This window comes from Microcaecilia unicolor, chromosome 9 (genome assembly GCF_901765095.1).
Source record: "Microcaecilia unicolor chromosome 9, aMicUni1.1, whole genome shotgun sequence".
Lineage (NCBI taxonomy): Eukaryota > Metazoa > Chordata > Amphibia > Gymnophiona > Siphonopidae > Microcaecilia > Microcaecilia unicolor.
This window is the reverse complement of record NC_044039.1, coordinates 54,644,384-54,662,869: the sequence shown is the minus strand read 5'-3', so window position 1 is coordinate 54,662,869 and position 18,486 is coordinate 54,644,384. Positions and strand designations below refer to the sequence as shown.

At 42.4% G+C, this 18,486-nt stretch overlaps 1 protein-coding gene across 1 annotated transcript; it reads right to left on the bottom strand.

Annotated features, from left to right (window-relative positions):
- Window positions 1–10,514: 10,514 nt before the first annotated feature.
- On the bottom strand, window positions 10,515–12,066 carry LOC115477055. The gene is given in 3 exon segments (XM_030213669.1): window positions 10,515–11,044; window positions 11,047–11,746; window positions 11,815–12,066. Coding segments are annotated over 3 exon segments (1,482 nt in total).
- Window positions 12,067–18,486: the final 6,420 nt, after the last annotated feature.

The following is an 18,486-nucleotide window of genomic DNA, read 5'->3' as shown; positions in this document are numbered from 1 at the left end:
GGAGAAGGGTGTAGATAAGCGAGATTTACCCAGTGAACAGAATTCCCGGGGAGGAATGTAGGGAGAGATGAGAATGGAGAGGTACTGAGGAGCTGCAGAGTGAATGCACTTATAGGTCAATAAGAGGAGTTTGAACTGTATGAGGAAATGGATAGGAAGCCAGTGAAGTGACTTGAGAAGAGGGCTAATATGAGCATAACGACACTGGCAGAATATTAGTCATGCAGCAGAATTTAGAACAGATTGAAGAGGAGAGAGATGGCTAAGTGGAAGACCTGTGAGAAGCAAGTTGCAATAGTCTAAGAGAGAGGTGATAAGAGTGTGGATGAGGGTTCTGGTAGTGTGCTCAGAAAGGAAAGGGCGAATTTTGCTGGTATTATAGAGAAAGAAACGACAGGTTTTAGCAGTCTGCTGATTATGTGCAGAGAAGGAGAGGGAGGAGTTGAAGAAACCTCAAGGTTACAAGCTGATGAGACAGGAAGGATGAGAGTGTTATCCACAGAAATAGAGAATGGGGGAGGAGGAGAGGTTGGTTTAGGGAGGTCCCACGACAGATCCACAAGAGCCATGCAGTAGCTGGGGGTAACTTCATTTTGGCGTGTGTTGGGTGCGTGTAGATGCTTACGTGGCTTAGTAAAAGGGCCCCTTAGGATTCAACACAGTGAGGCTCACTTGGTTAGTCATTGGCTGTCACTAGGCATTCCCTCTCTGACTTGCAGTTCGTGGTAAAACAGATAACACTGAGAAGAAGTGGAGATGTTTCAGCTGCCTTATTAAGGTATGAACAACATTTTATTTTTACACGGAACACAGTGGCTGCAAAGGCATTGAATAATGAAATAGAATGGTTGATATAATACATTTTAAAAGGAGGGGAAGCTGCCCAATTCAGTGAGCCAATTGTGTTTCATCAGGAAATGCAATTGCAGTATTTGTAGGTGTGCCTTTGCACACAAGTCATTAGCATCTTTTGACTGTTAAGGTTGATCTGGCTGGGGTTCCTACTTTGTCCCGGTAAGTTGCCATCATGTATACGTTTATAGAATCTTGAATTGTTTTTTCAATTGATATTTTTGTATCACATAGATGTTTCACATGCATTCTTTGATATGTAGGTTTTATTAATGTTTGGTGGTGGTGGTGGTGTTTTATACATATATTTCAGGGTGAACTCTGTTCCCCCTGAGGATGCCAAGTGGCGAAATACGGATCTATATAGAGCACAGACATTAACCTAAGGATTGTACTGCTGATAACAGAAGATTTGGTGAATTCTTTAATCTTTGGAGTTTGAAAGAGGAGGGGGTGGTATCCCTCATGGGCTTTTCATTCAGCCCTTATCAAGGGGGTTTGCTTTTGAATATCCCTGCATAAATGATAATATTTTGTCTTGTTTCTAGCTACTTCAAGATATTGAATTTGGAAGCACTAACAGTTGATCTTCACTGATTTAGAAACATTTTTGTAAACTGTGACATTGCTGTTATAGACTCTGGTTAGATCTTAAGATAGCAATTTATGAGATTATCTTTAGTGCATCAGATTTCCCCACTTCATCTACTTGGTTTGATAATGGATTTCAAATGCAATTGTTTATAACAGTATGAATAACAGTTTTGCACATTCTATAAATGAATTACCAGTAACAAACTTTTTTGAGAAGCAGTACTTTGTACTTTGTACAATACTTTGTATTGTTATTTGAATATTTTTACTGCTGTAATTATCTAATGCTTATATTTGATTTATTTTTACTGTACACCGCCTTGAGTGAATTCCTTCAAAAAGATGGTAAATACATCCTAATAAATAAATACATAAATAAATAAATATCTGAACTGAAAGTGCACTGTTTTTGCAACTTGATTTATTGTAAGCATTTAATGTTGTTGATCATAAAATGCTACTATGTAAATTGAATTCCATCAGGATTACTACTAAGGTATGGGATTGGTTTTCAATGTTTTTAAAATATCAGTGATACAGAATACACCATCACGGGGTGAGATATCTCTACCTTGGAACCCGATGTGGAGTACTTCAGGGTTCTCCTCTTTTCCCAATTCTTTACTGTATATATGCAGATGACGTCCAAATTATTTTTCCAATAGTATCATCATTTTATGATACTTTCCATTTTGTTAGTTGAGTGTTTCTCAAATATTTCCCAATGGATGGTTGCTCATGCTCTGAAATTAACCCCCTGTTTACAAAGCCATGTCAGCAGTACCGCATCGCCAGCGGATAGTGCGGCTTTGTGAACAGGGGCCTTCATGTTGAGAAAACATCTGTCTTATGGGTAGGGCGGCAAGACAAATTGCAAGTCACATCTAGTTTTGAATTAGAAGGTATTCAAGTTCCTAAACAAACAACTGTTCATAGTTTAGAAGTTTTATTGGATTCAGCCCTGAACCGTGAGGCTCATGTTTGCCGGGTTTCATCTATGGCTTTTCTTAAACTCATTCATTCTTATTTTTCTCTTAAAGATTTGCAGAAATGAGTCCATACTTTTGTTTTTTGGCACTACTGCAATGTTTTGCATGCAGAACTTATAAGGAATTCATTGTCATGATACACATTACAAAATTAGCTGCTAGGGTCATATTAGGTAAAACTAAATTAGGATTACTCCTCTACTTATGACTCTATATTGGGTATCTGTATTGCACTGCATATAAAATGTAAAATTCTGTATCTTGTTTTTAAAATTTTAAATGGTATTGAGTCTTTTATATCTGTCACCTTTGCTTCTTATAAGTTCTTGGTCAAGACCCAAATGGTCGCTTCATACCAGTAAGTTGGATGTATCCATAATTACTCAGGTACATCTTGCAGATCTTGCAGGAAACTATTCATAGTTATAGTGTCCAATTTTTGGAATTCTATTCCTTTTGATGTAGACTTAAGTACAATTATAAGAGTTTTTGTAAGTTACTAAAAACATGGCTGTTCCATAAATACAGTAATTAATTTTATTGTTGTTAGTATGGTACACTACTTTTATTATAAACTGACTTGAGCTTTTTGATACTGACTGTATATAAGAACACGAAAACAAGAGGTCATTCCATGAAAGTAATAACCAGCAGGTTAAAAACACATAGTAAAGAGAAATTTTTTAAGTAGTGCACAATGAAGCTCTGGAATCTGCTGCTGAAAGATGTGGTCACAGCAACAAACATAGTGGGATTGAAAAGATTTGGACATGTTTCTAGAGGGAAAGTCCATAAGAGACTTGGAAATGAGCCATGAAAAACAGATCTACTTTTTGGGATCTGCTTGGTACTTGTAACCTGGGTTGGCCACTGTTGGAGACAGGATGCTGTACTTGGATCTTGGTCCAACTCAGCATGGATCATCCTATGTACTTATGACTTTAAGTTGATGCTTCAATCTTGATTAATGAACATGGAATCACTTGAGAATTTGAAGGGAGCTAAAAATACATAACATATTATGAATCATGTACAAGAATACGTTTTGCAGTACGATGGATGTAAAAATGTATATTCAGATCTTAAAAGATAACATAAGGAGAATAACAATGGGAATTATGGAGGTGCATAAGAAAATACGCTTACTATTGACAGAGATACTGAGATGTGTTGAAATGCTGGAATCTGAACTGGGTGGTACAGTTTTGTTGTGAAGTTCATATATTTGTTATTGAGAATTGTGTGGAACTGATTCAGAGATATGGCTATGGGAAATGGTTTGTTTATACAAGTATGCTAGTTAAAATGAGGGAATGGGATTACATGAAAGGACAAATGTTTACAGGGGAGGAAAGGAAAAATGCAGAAATATGTCTAGTATAAATGAGATGGTGAGACTGGAAAATTACTGAGTAGAAGTGAAATAAGCTGTGATTAGCTTTCTTAAGAACTACTTCCAATATCTAGTATTAAATCTTTTTTTTTTAGACCTGTTGAGAGGAAGGTACATGAAGGGAAACGCAGGGTGTCGGAATAAAAAGGATGAATAGCAGATTTCTTTTAGAAGTCTTCTGAATATAAGTCATTGGGACAAAATGTTTATTCTAGGGGATTTTAAAATACATAGTTTGCTCTGGGAGGACTCATATGCAGAAATTTCAAAAGGTTTGGTGTGTGACAGTGATGTAGTCACAGGGGGGCCTTGTGGGCCTAGGCCCCCTGACGTTTGACTCGGGGCACCTCGGCTTTCCTGGGTGGTCTGTGCATGCATGGGAGAGCCAACATTAGTGGTGAAGCATCCCTCCTGAATAAGTGCTGTTGCAGGCGCAACTCAGGCAGAAGAGGACTTCAGCTGGCTGGGCTTGGCATCCCCACCAGCTCAGGTATTTTTATTTTGAGGAGCCAACGGCAGAAACTAGGGTCATGGAGGTGGTGGTGGGGGGTGAGAATTGCATGTGTGGGGTCGTGGGAGTGGGTGGCGGAGAGAGAATTGCATGCCCACCCACTTTGGGCTAAGCCCCACCCAGAATTGGCCATCTGGCTACACCACTGCTGTATGGTGTTTGCTGATGTAAAATGATGTTCTTTAGTATACCTGTGTTGTATGATATGGTGATAGAATTGTCCCAGACGAGACAGTGTTACTCTTTTTTTTCAATCAAAATGTATAAATTCTTGTGAAATCAATAAAAATATATGCAGATGGCTCCTGTCATGCAACACTTAAACATGAGGAGGAAAATAGAAACAACCTTTACAAATGATTTATGTGGTTGACTTAAGAGGTAACTGCATAAATTGCCTTTTTTTTTTAAAAATTTGGAACTGATGGATAAAGAATTAAAGATGGAGGATGCGATGGAGGGGAGCATGTGGACAGACAAACTATTATGGGTCAGGGTAGAAATTGGGGAAGAAATATTTATAATGGTGGTGGGGGTGGTAAATCTTTGGGGTTAGTGTCCTTTTATGATCCCTGTAGGATGTTAGACCAAATTTATTGGTATTTTAAACTATTTATGTATTGTTCATCTACTTAGATCTATTCTCTGTGTTTGATTTGGCGGACACTAGTATTCTTCTAATAAATGTTCAGAATTGGGGGGTGGGGGGATTCCGTAGTAAATTAGATAGCTTCTTTTTAACTGATCATAAATTTTGAGTGAACTTTCAGGACAAACAATCCAATGGTATGGTTGGAAGAAGTGGGGAGTACCTCAGGGATCCCCACTATCTCCCTTACTATCCTCTCTATTTAACATCTTACTTGAATCTTTTGGATGCCTTAATTAGACAGATTGGGGTGGATGTATTTATATATCCTTTGACATGCAACTACTGGGTCCTCTGGAAGGTGATGTGACTATCCTTATGGAAAGGTATAATCAATGTTTAAATTCCATACTAGAACGGTTAGTCATTAATGACCTAGTAATAAATTCATCTAAAACCACATGCCTAGGGTTATGATCAGTTAGTTATGATTCTTTATCTGTTCCACTAAGGATGGGGTCCAAGGAATTATTATGGGTGGATTCGGTTAGATCATTAGGGGTTATTATTGGCTCTGAGGGAATTGGACAGGAAGATATTGCACCTGCCACAAAAACGGCCTATATAAAACTGTAAGATGAAACATTGCTTAGATTTGAATGGTTTACGAACAGTCTTTCAAGCTTTGGTTCTAAGTTTGCAACCTTCCCTGCACACTACTGCCCCCCGAGCCTTAGTGGGCCCTCCCCAGACCTACTTCAAAGGGCCCTGGTGGTCTAGCGGACTCTTCTGAGGAAAGGAAAGAACCTTAGTTTAAGTTTCAAGTTTATTAAAATTTACTATCCCGCCTTCTGGAAACCATCAAGGTGGCACACAAACTATGATAAAGGGGGGAATAAAGAAGTAACATAACTCAGGATATGATACAATAGAAAAAGAGGGATACAACTACAATTTCGATAGGAGAAAGGGAAGGTTAAAACGGTAGAGAAATTTCTACATTGTCGGCCAATCAGAACTGTAATTGTAGAGAACGTGTATTATTGATAGGCATCTGTGAAAAGGTCAACTTTGATCGTTGTTATTGAAGACTGCAATCTTAGGGGTCCTTTTACAAAGGTGAGCTGAAAAATGGTTCGCGTTAGTGTAGGCATGGGTTTTGGGCGTGCAATGATCCATTTTTTAGCGTGCCTGTAAAAAAGGCATTTTTTTTGCCGAAAATGGAAGTGCGGCAAAATCAAAATTGCCGCACTTCCATTTTGGGTCTGAGACCTTACTGGCAGCCATTGACCTAGCAGTAAAGAATCCAGGCGGTAATGACGTATGCGTGTCAAATGCCACTTGGCGCACATCCGATACGTGCGCCAGAAAATAAAAAATATTTTTCAGACGTGCGTAGCGGATGCATGCCAAAGTTGAAATTACTGCAAGGGTCATGCGGTAACCAGGTGGTAACTCCAATTTAGCACGCATAGGTGCCTATCACGTTTATTTTTGAAAGAGAAGGATGCCCATCTTTTGACACAAATCAGGAGATGGGCGTCCTTCTTGCAAGGTCGTCCAAATCGGCATAATCGAAAGTCGATTTTTTGACATCCTCGACTGCTTTCCGTAATGAGGACGACCAAAGTTCACAGGGGCGTGTTGGCAGGATAGCGAAGGCGGGACTGGGGCATGATTAGGAGATGGTAGTCCTCAGCAGATAATAGAAAAAAGAAGGGCGTCCCTGATGAGCACTTGGCCGACTTTACTTGGTCCATTTTTTTTCACGACCAAGCCTCAAAAAGGTGCCCCAACTGACCAGATGACCACTGGAGAGAATTGCGGATGACCTCCCCTTACTCCCCCAATGGTCACTAACCCCCTCCCATCATAAAAAACAAGTTTAAAAATACTTTTTTGCCAGTCTCAAATGCCATACTCAGGTCCATCACAGCAGTATACAGGTCCCTGGAACAGTTGTAGTGGGTGCAGTGTACTTCACGCAGGCGGACCTGGGGGGGGGGGGTTGGGGGGCTCAGCACCCAAGGTAAGGGAGCTATGCACCTGGGAGCAATTTCTGAAGTCCACTGCAGTGCCCCCTAGGGTGCCCGGTTGATGTCCTGGCATGTGAGGGAGACCAGTGCACTACAAATGCTGGCTCCTCTCTCGACCAAAGGGCTTGGATTTGGATGTTTTTGAGATAGACATGTTTGGTTTCCATTATCGCCGAAAACCGAGGATGACCATCTATAAGGTCGAACTAAATGTCAAGATTTGGGTGTCCCTGATCGTATTATCTAAACGAAAGATGGACATCCATCTTGTATCGATAATACGCATTGCCCCGCCCCTTCGTGGCACTGTCCTTAGAGTTGGGCGCCCTTAGAGATGGTCGTCCCCATTCAAAAATGCCCCTCTATGCGGCTTAATAAAAGGGCCCCTCAGTGAGCTGGGAAGAGCATTCTATAATTGAGGGCCTTGTAACAAGAAAGTAGCTTCCCTAATATGTTCATGAGTAATAATGTGAAAATAATGGGGATTTCTAAGGTTCCCTAAATTTAGTCTTATGTGGGGAAGGCCATTAGGAATACCATCTGACTCCAATCATTGACCCACTGTGTTCCATCTAAAGTAAATAAACTTGGGTCATCAATGGACCACACAATTCTGTCAAGGGTCTGTCTAGGGATGCACATTTGCCCAGTCAGAGTCAGATTCAGAAGTCTTGTCATTTTATTCTGGTTAATCTTTTAACGTCTGTATCAATTTAATCAATTCTCCATAGGTAGGAAATAAGGAAGATGATAGACGGGTTTAGTTAGAAAGTTTATTACTCACCCAAATCAGATTACATATGCATGGAGATGGAGCAAAGTATTCTTATGAAGAGGTCTTTGACAGAGATGACGCAGGTCAGCCTCTAGTCTCTAAGTCCCCCTTCATACCAAATGCCAATCATATTTATACCCTTTCCTTCCATTAGGTTCTATGGAGTTCTAAAAAAACTACTTCTACGCAGATGGCCTAATGACACTCAACCGCAGATTTGTATATTTGATATTTTTACCCTTAGAACAACAAGATCTCTCCACCCCTTTCCGGCAGGTGGGCAACTGTTTTTGAGCATAAACTTTGTACTTCTGCTTTTTACCATCTGGCACTAGGTTTCTGAGCTATTTTCACACTTCTGCGGTCAGAGTCTAAACTGACAGCTAGAAAATGCACTTTAATTCTTTCTTAGCCTGTATTTCCCAGTAGCCCTTGGCTGGGTCAAGCTCTACTAGCTGGTCATAGGCTGGATAGTACTACTACTACTACTTAACATTTCTAGAGCGCTACTAGGGTTACGCAGCGCTGTACAAATTAACGAATAAGGACTGTCCCTGCTCAGAAGAGCTTACAATCTAAAGAACGAAATGTCAAGTTGGGGTAGATGAGATTTCCTGAGAAGAGATAAAGTGATTATGTGCCGAAGGCGACATTGAAGAGGTGGGCTTTGAGCAATGATTTGAAGATGGGTAGGGAGGGGGCCCGGCGTATGGGCTCAGGGAGTTTGTTCCAAGCATGGGGTGAGGCGAGGCAGAAAGGGCAAAGCCTAGAGTTGGCGGTGGTGGAGAAGGGTACTGAAAGGAGGGATTTGTCTTGAGAGCGGAGGTTACGGGTAGGGACATAAGGGGAGATGAGGGTAGAGAGGTAAGGAGGGGCTGCAGATCGAGTGCATTTGTAGGTGAGTAGGAGAAGCTTGAACTGTATATGGTATCTGATCGGAAGTCATGGAAGTGACTTGAGGAGAGGGGTGATATGAGTATATCGGTTAAGGCGGAAGATAAGACGTGCGGCAGAGTTCTGAATGGACTGAAGGGGGGATAGATGGCTAAGTGGGAGGCCGGTGAGGAGAAGGTTGCAGTAGTCAAGGCGAGAGGTAATGAGAGAGTGGATGAGAGTTTGGGTGGTGTGCTCGGAGAGGAAGGGGCGAATTTTGCTAATGTTATAGAGGAAGAAGCGACAGGTCTTGGCTATCTGCTGGAGATGCGCAGAGAAGGAGAGAGAGGAGTCGAAGATGACACCGAGGTTGCGGGCAGATGAGACGGGGATGATGAGGGTGTTATCAACTGAGATAGAGAGTGAAGGGAGAGGAGAAGTGGGTTTGGGTGGGAAAACAATAAGTTCAGCCTTGGCCATGTTCAGTTTCAGGTGGCGGTTGGACATCCAGGCAGCAATGTCGGATAAACAGGCCGATACCTTGGCCTGGGTTTCCGCAGTGATTTCTGGTGTGGAGAGATAAAGCTGGGTGTCGTCAGCATAAAGATGATAGTGGAAACCATGAGAAGAGATCAGGGAGCCTAAGGAAGAGGTGTAGATTGAAAAAAGAAGGGGCCCAAGGACAGAGCTTTGAGGAACTCCAACAGAGAGCGGGATAGAGGAGAAGGACGAACCATGAGAGTGTACGCTGAAGGTACGATGGGAGAGATAGGAGGAGAACCAGGAGAGGACAGAGCCCTGGAACCCAAAGGAGGACAGTGTGTCAAGAAGTAGGTTGTGATTGACAGTGTCAAAAGCGGCGGATAGGTCGAGGAGGATGAGGATGGAGTAGTGACCTTTGGAATTGGCGAGGAACAGGTCATTGCAGACCTTAGATAGTGCAGTTTCTGTCGAGTGTAGGGGGCGAAAGCCGGATTGGAGCGGATCGAGGATGGCATGAGTGGAGAGAAAATCAATGCAGCGGCTGTGAATGACGCGTTCAAGTATCTTGGAGAGGAAGGGTAGGAGGGAAATGGGGCGGTAGTTGGAGGGACAGGTAGGGTCAAGTGATGGTTTTTTGAGGAGTGGTGTGACCACAGCATGCTTGAAGGTGTCCAGGACAGTTGCAGTGGAGAGAGAGAGGTTGAGGATATGACAGATGGTGGGGGTGATAGTAGGAGTGATGGTGATAAGTAAGTTGGTGGGGATGGGGTCTGAGGAACAGGTGGTGGATTTCGAGATGGAGAGGAGATGGGTGGTTTCCTCTTCGGTGATAGCAGGAAAAGAGGAGAAGGAGGCCTGGGTAGGTTGGTTGAGAGAGTGGGTTATAGGATGAATAGTAGGCCCCAGGCTTATAACATATTTATACAGCTCCCCTCTTGCTGTCCCCGCCTGAGGGGGCAGTACAAAGATGAAAGTCCAGGTTATTACCATCTATTCCAGAAGGTGTTAGACTATCATGTATGGGGGTTTAGTGAATCTGTACCATGCAGAGTGTATGGAAAAACCAGAAGTACATGTATAGGTATTACCATATTCCCAAATGTGGGGAATATGGGGTTCCCTTTACACAACCCCTTGGCCTGTTTCTAAGCCTGGATGAAACCCCTCTTGAAACTTTTTCAAATCTGCGGTTAATTATGCCAACATGACCATCTGTGAATTATATTAAACTATCACTAAAAATCTACAAGCAGGATTACATATGATAATGCATGATTACATAAAATATATGTTTACTACAATTGCTATGTTGTTAAAATTACTCTATCACTAGCTGATTAAAAATATATATTTCCGCAGATATATATTGGTTACATATCGGTTAGTACCTCTTAATACTCAGCAATCCCATGTGCCCTACTAAATAGATACAGGTCTTTCTACTGCATCTGCTGCATAGCAGTTTGACCTATCCATTGGGAGATAATCTGAGGTATCTGTCCCAGCAGGGTTAAGTATGAGATTCTCATACAAGACATATTGTCCTGTAGGTTCTTTCTTGTGAATAGCAGTTTCAATTAAGCGTTCTACTAAGTTTCTGACACACAGGATTATACAGCATCCTATAAGCACAAAAATTGCTATCACCACTATAACGGTGGTAGCTGCTGAGATGATGAATGTCTTCCATTTACCAAAAGCTTTATCCAACCAACCTGTCCAAGATGTATCAACCCCAGAGTTGATTGCGAGTTCCTCAGAAAGTGAACTGAGGCCTTCTAAAGCTCTGGTAATCGATCCATCTGGTGCAGTATTGTTGGGGATAAAGGTACAACACTGGGTACCAATCTTTTTATACACTCCTCCGTCTGCCGCCAAATTCTGGTCAAGCGCCATCCTGTTTTCAAGCGTCATTCTGCTAGTGGCATCTAATTGGGCTGCTATTCCTTGTAATTGACAAATCTCTGCTGGTTGTAATATATGTAATTAATCCAGTCTACATTCTTATTGATGGTAGCCCACCAAAAGAAAACAGACTCAAATCCAGCCACTATCTGGTTCCTGGCTTTAAACTCATCAGGGACCCCTCTTGGAACACCAATTGCATCAATGTACACACGATCATCAAAGGATCCAGAAGGTAATGTACTTTTTTTTGTTCTACGTGTATCATCAGGAGGGCGCAAAGAAGCAATTGTATGAGGGATTACTAGTTTAACTAGGGCACACTTCCCCTTCCACTTTAGGCTCAAAGTATGATAAATGGCGTTAGACCCACAATACCACCATACATCAGCTCTGGGATGAATGAAGCTGGTGAAGTTCACTAGATCAAAACTGTTTTCTAGTGTAACATTGCAGGAAGTTAGATTACCTACTAACTTTGGATTACACTTTGGGTTCCTGGTTATACAGGTTGGGAACACCATCTCAGGGTCTGGTTTTCTGAATGCAGGTGGGATTCCCATTCGAAGAGGCATTTCAGGGTATTGCTTATCTAGTTCTTGACAAGCCTTTTCGGTGGGTTTGGTTCCCTGAAACAGCCACAACATACACTTAAATCCGTCTGGATGATTGGTTGAATCTAACGGGAATGGAACCACTATAGGTTCTGCACGAGCTTCAGCGCAGAAATAACGGATACATTCAAACTGTTAGTGGTATAATGGGCCCATTCGAGCCAAAGGTTTGTCTCACCATATCCAGTCTCTATCCTAACCAAATCTTTGGCATTAGTAATTCGGTGGACTTCATAAGGAATTTTAATTTCTGGGGCCTTAGCTGGCATCAGGGGGTTGCCCTTCTCAGTTTTGGGAGGAGCAACTATGCTGAAGGTGGCAATAGGATCCCTTCCTGTAGCATCTATACCAAGTGAATAGGCTCTGTAGGTGGCTGATGTTACACCTCTGAATGTGATGGCAACAGGATTGCATTTACCCAGTTGACAATTAGGGTTACCCTGTGGTTTCATAATTGAGATACTTTTTACAAGAGGATCTTGGTGAGATGGGATCCAGTAACCTGCATACCACCATACCATTGACCAACTTCCACATGTGGAGAAAGGACACATGTAAATGTTAAATGCAAAATAATATCTCTGATAAGATAGATCTCCACATCTGGTGTAAGCACACACATCAAGGGTGATGGTGACTGTCTCCTTAGTAGTAGCTAACATCACCTGATCAGAAATCAAATGATCAGGTCCTATTATCTGGGGCATGGAAGGTACCAGGATGTTGGTAAGGTAGTATAACAGGAAGAAAACGGTCATCATTGTGTCAGTCTGAGTCATTAAGAGGGGGAAAAAAGGATACAATGTAGAAATTACGGAAATTAGAGAAGTTTTAAATCAAGGTGGAGTGAGAAGTAGCTGATGAGTGGTGAATATTATCAGCAAAACAACTAAACCAATGGTTTCAGCAATGACAGAAACCACAAAAAGAGCTATTCCCATGCAAAATAGGTACAAGTCTAGCATCAGGGAAAAGTATATTCTGGGAATATCCTGATGGCTCCTGTAGGTCTACAGGTCTATCCCCAACTATCCTAAAGAACAACCAGGGTCTCCAGCCAGTACTCAGCAAATTGTAAGTAAGCAGCCAAAAGTCCACCAGTTCTCCTGTCTCAGGCCTAAGCAATGGTGTATCTGTCTGTTCTATTCTCAATGCTATGCTCCCGTTAAGTATGGAGAATATGTCGACTATATGTCTGCTGGGGCCAATGGTCAGGGGATCAAATACAGGCTCACACAAATTCTGGAATCTGGTTATGGGATCCCAGTTGGGATTGTCATCAGGCACAGGGTCCCAGTGGATCGAAGAGGGGAAGAGGAGCTCAGTGCTTCCAGTATCAAGGTCTCTAAAATTCTAGCCTAAATTACCTTCAGAGTCGGGTTCTCCAAAATCCCAAGGGGGAGATGGAGAGAAATCAGGAGGGGGTAGTGAGGGCAGTGGGGAGGACTGGATACTATCTGTGTCTGTTTCAGTCATGCAAATCAATAAGTTACAGATGTGTAGTTGGGACTAATGCGAGTAGCAGCAGAAGACCCTCTACAATCAGGTGAAATACCATAAATTTCAATGTGTCTAATTCCAACTTTCCTAACAAAGAGCCAAGGACGCCAACCAGTACAATAGAGCTTATAGGAGACTAACCAAAAGTCAACTGCTTCCCCTGTTTCGGGCCTTATTAGCGGAAGGTCACCCCGTTCAACTTTAAATGTGATAGTTTGAAACAATAAACTGGTTTTGTGAGCGGACCTAATTGTTCTCGTTGGACAGCAGAGAATGAGAAGCTTGAAAAGGTAAAGTGGCTCATGCGACGATAGAGTCTTGAATACATGGAAATACTTTTCAAACACATTGGAGGAAATATTTTTTCACTCAAAGAATAGTTAAGCTCTGGAACTCTCTATCAGAAGATGTGGTAAAGTGGTTAGCATATCTGGGTTCTAAAAAGGTTTGGACAAGTTCTTGGAGGAATAGTCCATAGTCTGTTATTGAGAAGGGCATCATCCTGATTGCCCTGGGATTGGTAGCATGGAATGTTGCAACAATCTGGGTTCTGCCAGGTACTTGTGACCTGGATTGGCCACTGTTGGAAGCAGGATACTGGGCTAGATGGACCATTGGTCTGACCCAGTATGGCTATTCTTATGTTCTACAGAGATTTCATTAAGATCCTTGGTATTGACTTTGATAGACACCTCACCTTAAAACCCTTGATTGATGCTGTTTTCCACACATTTCTTCATCATCCACCGCATTCGTGCTATCTGCTCCATCCTCCCCTAATCTGTCATTCATTCCCTTCTTCTTAGCTTGGTAATCCCCCACCTTGTTCTTGTATGTGTGAGCTTTCTTATCTGATATGGAGTTCTTTTTTGAATACTTTTATTATACACCACTAAACTATAAACCTTGACTACTGTAATTCTTTTTCTGCAGGTTTATTACTTTACTGTGTTAAACAACTTCAACTAGTTCAGTGTATCGCCGTTTACTTACTTCACAACTTCAAACCTTTTGACTACATTAGTTTATTCCTTTGATCGAAACATTGGTTACTACTCTCCTCACGCATTCAATTTTAAAATCTTAATTCTATTATTCAAAGGCTATCTCTGCTCCTAATTACTTGAACTATTGGTTTATCTCTTTTGCCCCCGCTTGGACACTCCATTCTACTAATATTGGACAACTTGCAATCCCTCCACCATCTGTCATCCATCTAGATGTTCAACGTGCTTCTGCTATAAGTTATATTGGTCCTGAACTTTGGAATACTCTCTTAGTCCATCTCCAACTCGAACCCTTCTATCCCAAGTTAAAAACACATTCAAAACCCAACTCTTTAATCTTGCATTCCTAAACCCCAATAGAAGTTCAGTGACTTCCTAAAAAAACACAATCTTCAGTCATATTTTCTAGACTCTGCTCATCCCTCCACAGTTGTTCTTTTTCTTTCCTACTAACCCTTCCCCTCTGTCACAGCAGCTTATTTGTTTATTTTTGTAAACCACACAGAAACTGTTATTAGCCTTTGTGGTAAGGAGAAATTAGGTCTTAACTGATAACTTTCTTTCCATTACTCCTTCCCACTATTCCAGAAATTGTGGGAAAACAGAGCTCAGACATATCTCTCTTGGCATCCAGTCCAGTTCCTCAGTATTTATGTAGACAGGCAGTAAAGATAAATTCAGAATAATGGGAAAGGGAAGGGAAAGGGAAATGGGACTTGATATACCGCCTTTCTGTGGTATTTTGCAACTACATTCAAAGTGGTTTACATATATACAGGTACTTATTTTGTACCTGTAATAAACACAACAAACTTAAACAACTTGTTAACCTAACACTAGCCAGGTCAGAGGAGTAGCCTAGTGGTTAGTGAAGTGGACTATGAACTAAAGGACCAAGGTTCAAATCCCACTTCAACTCTTGGAAGAAAAGTCCATAGTCTGCTATTGAGATAGACATGGGGGAAGCCACTGCTTGCCCTTGGATTGGTAGAATGGAATAATATTCGTTGGGTTTCTGTCAGGTACTTGTGACCTGGATTGACCCTGTATGGCTATTCTTATGTGTGGACTTCTCTCTTCTCTAGACAACTTGTAGAGAACAAGAGATATGCAGGAAGCACCACGCAAGGTGACGGTTGTTATTTGACCCATTACTTTGCACTGCTTAATCATCTTGCAAAACCTCGGACAGGCCTCTGAAATAGTGGATAGGACTAATGGAAAGAAAATTATCATGTAAGACCTAATTTCTCCTTCCATTATGTCATCTCCCACTATTCCAGAACCTGTAGGATGTTTAAAAGCAATCCTTAGAGTGGGTAGGTTCCTGGTGCCTCTGCCCTGAGGACTGAAGCCCCAAAACTGGCATCTGAGCATGCTGCAGTGTCTGCCCTGGGGTGCTTGGCAAAGGTATGCAGCGTTGACTACGTCAGTGCTTTGCAAATATCCGCTGGAGACAGTAAGGTAGTCCCTGCACAGGATGTCGCTGTACGCCTCATAGAATGAGCCCATAAGGCCTGAACAGTCTGCTTCCCTGCAAGCAAATAAGCTGATGTGATAGTCTCCTTCAGCCATCTATCAATTGTGGGCTTGGAAGCCATGAGGCCAATCCTCTGCTTACCAAAAAGCACAAACAGTCTGTCTGATTTGCATATCTAAATCGTGACTTCAGATACCTAATGAGGACTCTATGCACATTAAGAAGCTTCAAGGAAGAATACTGAGTCTCTTTGTCCTCTCTGCGAAAGGATGGAAGCTCCACAGATTGCTTGAGATGAAATGCTGATACCATTTTTAGAAGAAAGGCAGAAGCCATGCACAGGGAGACCCCCGCTTTCAACGAGCGGAGAAAGGGATCCTGATGAGAGCCTGAAGCTCCAAAACCTTAGGTGCTGATGCAGCAGCCACCAACAACACTGTCTTTATTGCACAATCTTTCAAGGAGGACTTCCAGAGTGGCTCAATACGAGGCTGCTGAAGAGCCCGAACAACTAAATTAAAGTTCCGCTTTGGACATGGTGTACAAAAGGGATGCTGTAAGTGGCCCACTCCCCACAATAATCAAACGATATCCAGGTGAGCCACACGAGACGTCTTCAGTAGTCAACTTCTGAAATAGACCAAAGTTGCAACCTGAACTTTTATAGAACCCAACGCCAACCCTTTCTGAAGACCTGCCTGGAGAAACGCTAGGATGTGCACAATCTGAAAAGAGAGAAAGTCTGTGTTCAGAAACATCAGCCCTCAAATGTCCTCCACACCCTCGCATACACCATGGATGTAGAGCAATTCCAAGCCTGAAGCAAGAATAACCTTTCTGTACTACTACTACTTATCATTTCTATACTGCTACTAGATGTACACAGTGCTGTACACCTGAACATGAAGAGACAGTCCCTGTTCAACAGAGCTTACAATCTAATCCAAACAGACAAACAGGACAAATAAAAGAAATACTTAAGGTGGGAATGATAAAACAGACATGGGTACTGAACAAGTGAATAGGGGTTAGGAGTTAAAAGTAGCCTCAAAAAGGTGGTCTTTTAGCATAGATTTTAAGTCTGTCAGAGATGGAGCTTGACGTACTGACTCAACTGAGTTCTTTCAATAACCAAGCCGTAAGACAAAAGGGGCACGGAATGTCCATTAGCACCAGACCTTGCTTCAGTAGGCTGTGTACCTGAGGAAGATGGAGAGGATCCCCATCCAGAAGTTGAATCAGGTCCACATACCATGGCCTCCGCGGCCAATCCGTGGCTATGAGAATTTTTCAACCCTGGTGCAATGTGATCCTTTTCAACACACGGCCTACCATGAGCCAAAGAGGGAAGACATATAGTAGATGTGTCTATGGCCAGGGCTGCAGTAGGGCATCGATCCCCATTAAGCCCCGTTTGTTTATTTATTTATTTATTTCCAACATACTATACTGCCTTTATCTGACAAAGCAGGACAGGTCAGTTTACAATCTTTCCAATGGCTGAAGAACTTGGGCACTTTGGCATTCCTTTTCATTGCGATCAAGTCCAGAAATGGAGAAACCCATCAGTCTACTATCAGCTGAAAACCCTGGCTAGATAGTTCTCATTCTCCTGGGTCCAAGAGGTGCCTGCTGAGAAAGTTCACCTCTACATTAAAGGACCCATAGATGTCAGTTGCCAATAAGCAGAGATGATTTTTCTCTGCCCAGCTCATGAGGGAGGCTGCCTCCACCACCAATGGATGGCTGCGGGTCCCATCATGCTTGTTGATATAAGCCAGTGCTATCTCATTATCAGAAAAAACTTGGAACGGGACCCCCACTAGAAAGGGAACAAAGTCACATAAAGCATTCTGCTCTGCCCTGAGCTCCAAGCAATTTATCGACCAGAGACTTCTGTTCAGTAAAGGTGCCCTGTGCCAGATGGAACTTGTAATAAGCTCCCCAACCCAATTTGCTGGCGTCCGTTGTCATCACATCCCATTATGTTATCGAAAAGGGAGATCTAACGATCAAACTCCTGGGTGACAGTCACCACCGCATACTCTGACAACCAGCGTCCAAGGAAGATGAAAGTCGTACTTCTGTGACACCATGCAATTGCTGCACATTTGCCGTTGCCCATGGAACCACCTCTATCGCCACTGTCATTGACCCCCGAGCCTGGATGTAGTTCTAGACCTGGGCCTGTCTTGACTGAGGAGAAGACAAATCTATCGAACCAGCTTTGACCTCCTGCATTCCGTGAGGAAGATCCCTTCCCTTGCTGTGTTGAATAGAATGCTCAGATATTCAAGCATCTGCGATGGAGTTAGTCTGCACTTCTCGAAATTGATCATCTAACCTAATGATTGCAGAAGACAGACAACTTTTTCCATCGCAATCACGCTGTCTGAATAGGGCATTGCACGAATTAGTCAGTTGAGATATGAGTGAATTCTGATTCCCTGGGGTCGAAGGAAGGCTACCACCAACACCATAACCTTGGTAAATGTTCTTGGTGCTATGGCGAGATCGAAGAGCAAAGCCCTGAACTGGAAGTGACAGAATAGCACCACAAAATGTAGAAACCTCTGATTCAGCGGCCATATGGGTATATGCAAGTAAACCTCATTGAGATAGAGGGCGGTGAGAAATTCTCCCGCTTAAACCGAGGCTATGACTGCTCTTAGTGTTTCCATGTGAAAGGGGGACACTCAGAGGCAGTGGTTTAGATCTTTGAGATCTAAGACCAGATGAAAGGTGCCTTCCTTCTTTGAGACAATGAAGTAGATGGAGTATCTGCTTTGTCCCTGTTCAGCCTGGGGAGCTGGAACAATGTCCTGGAGTGCCAACAAGGAATCTACAGTGGCCTGAACATCAACTGCCTTGGTTCCCTATTGAAA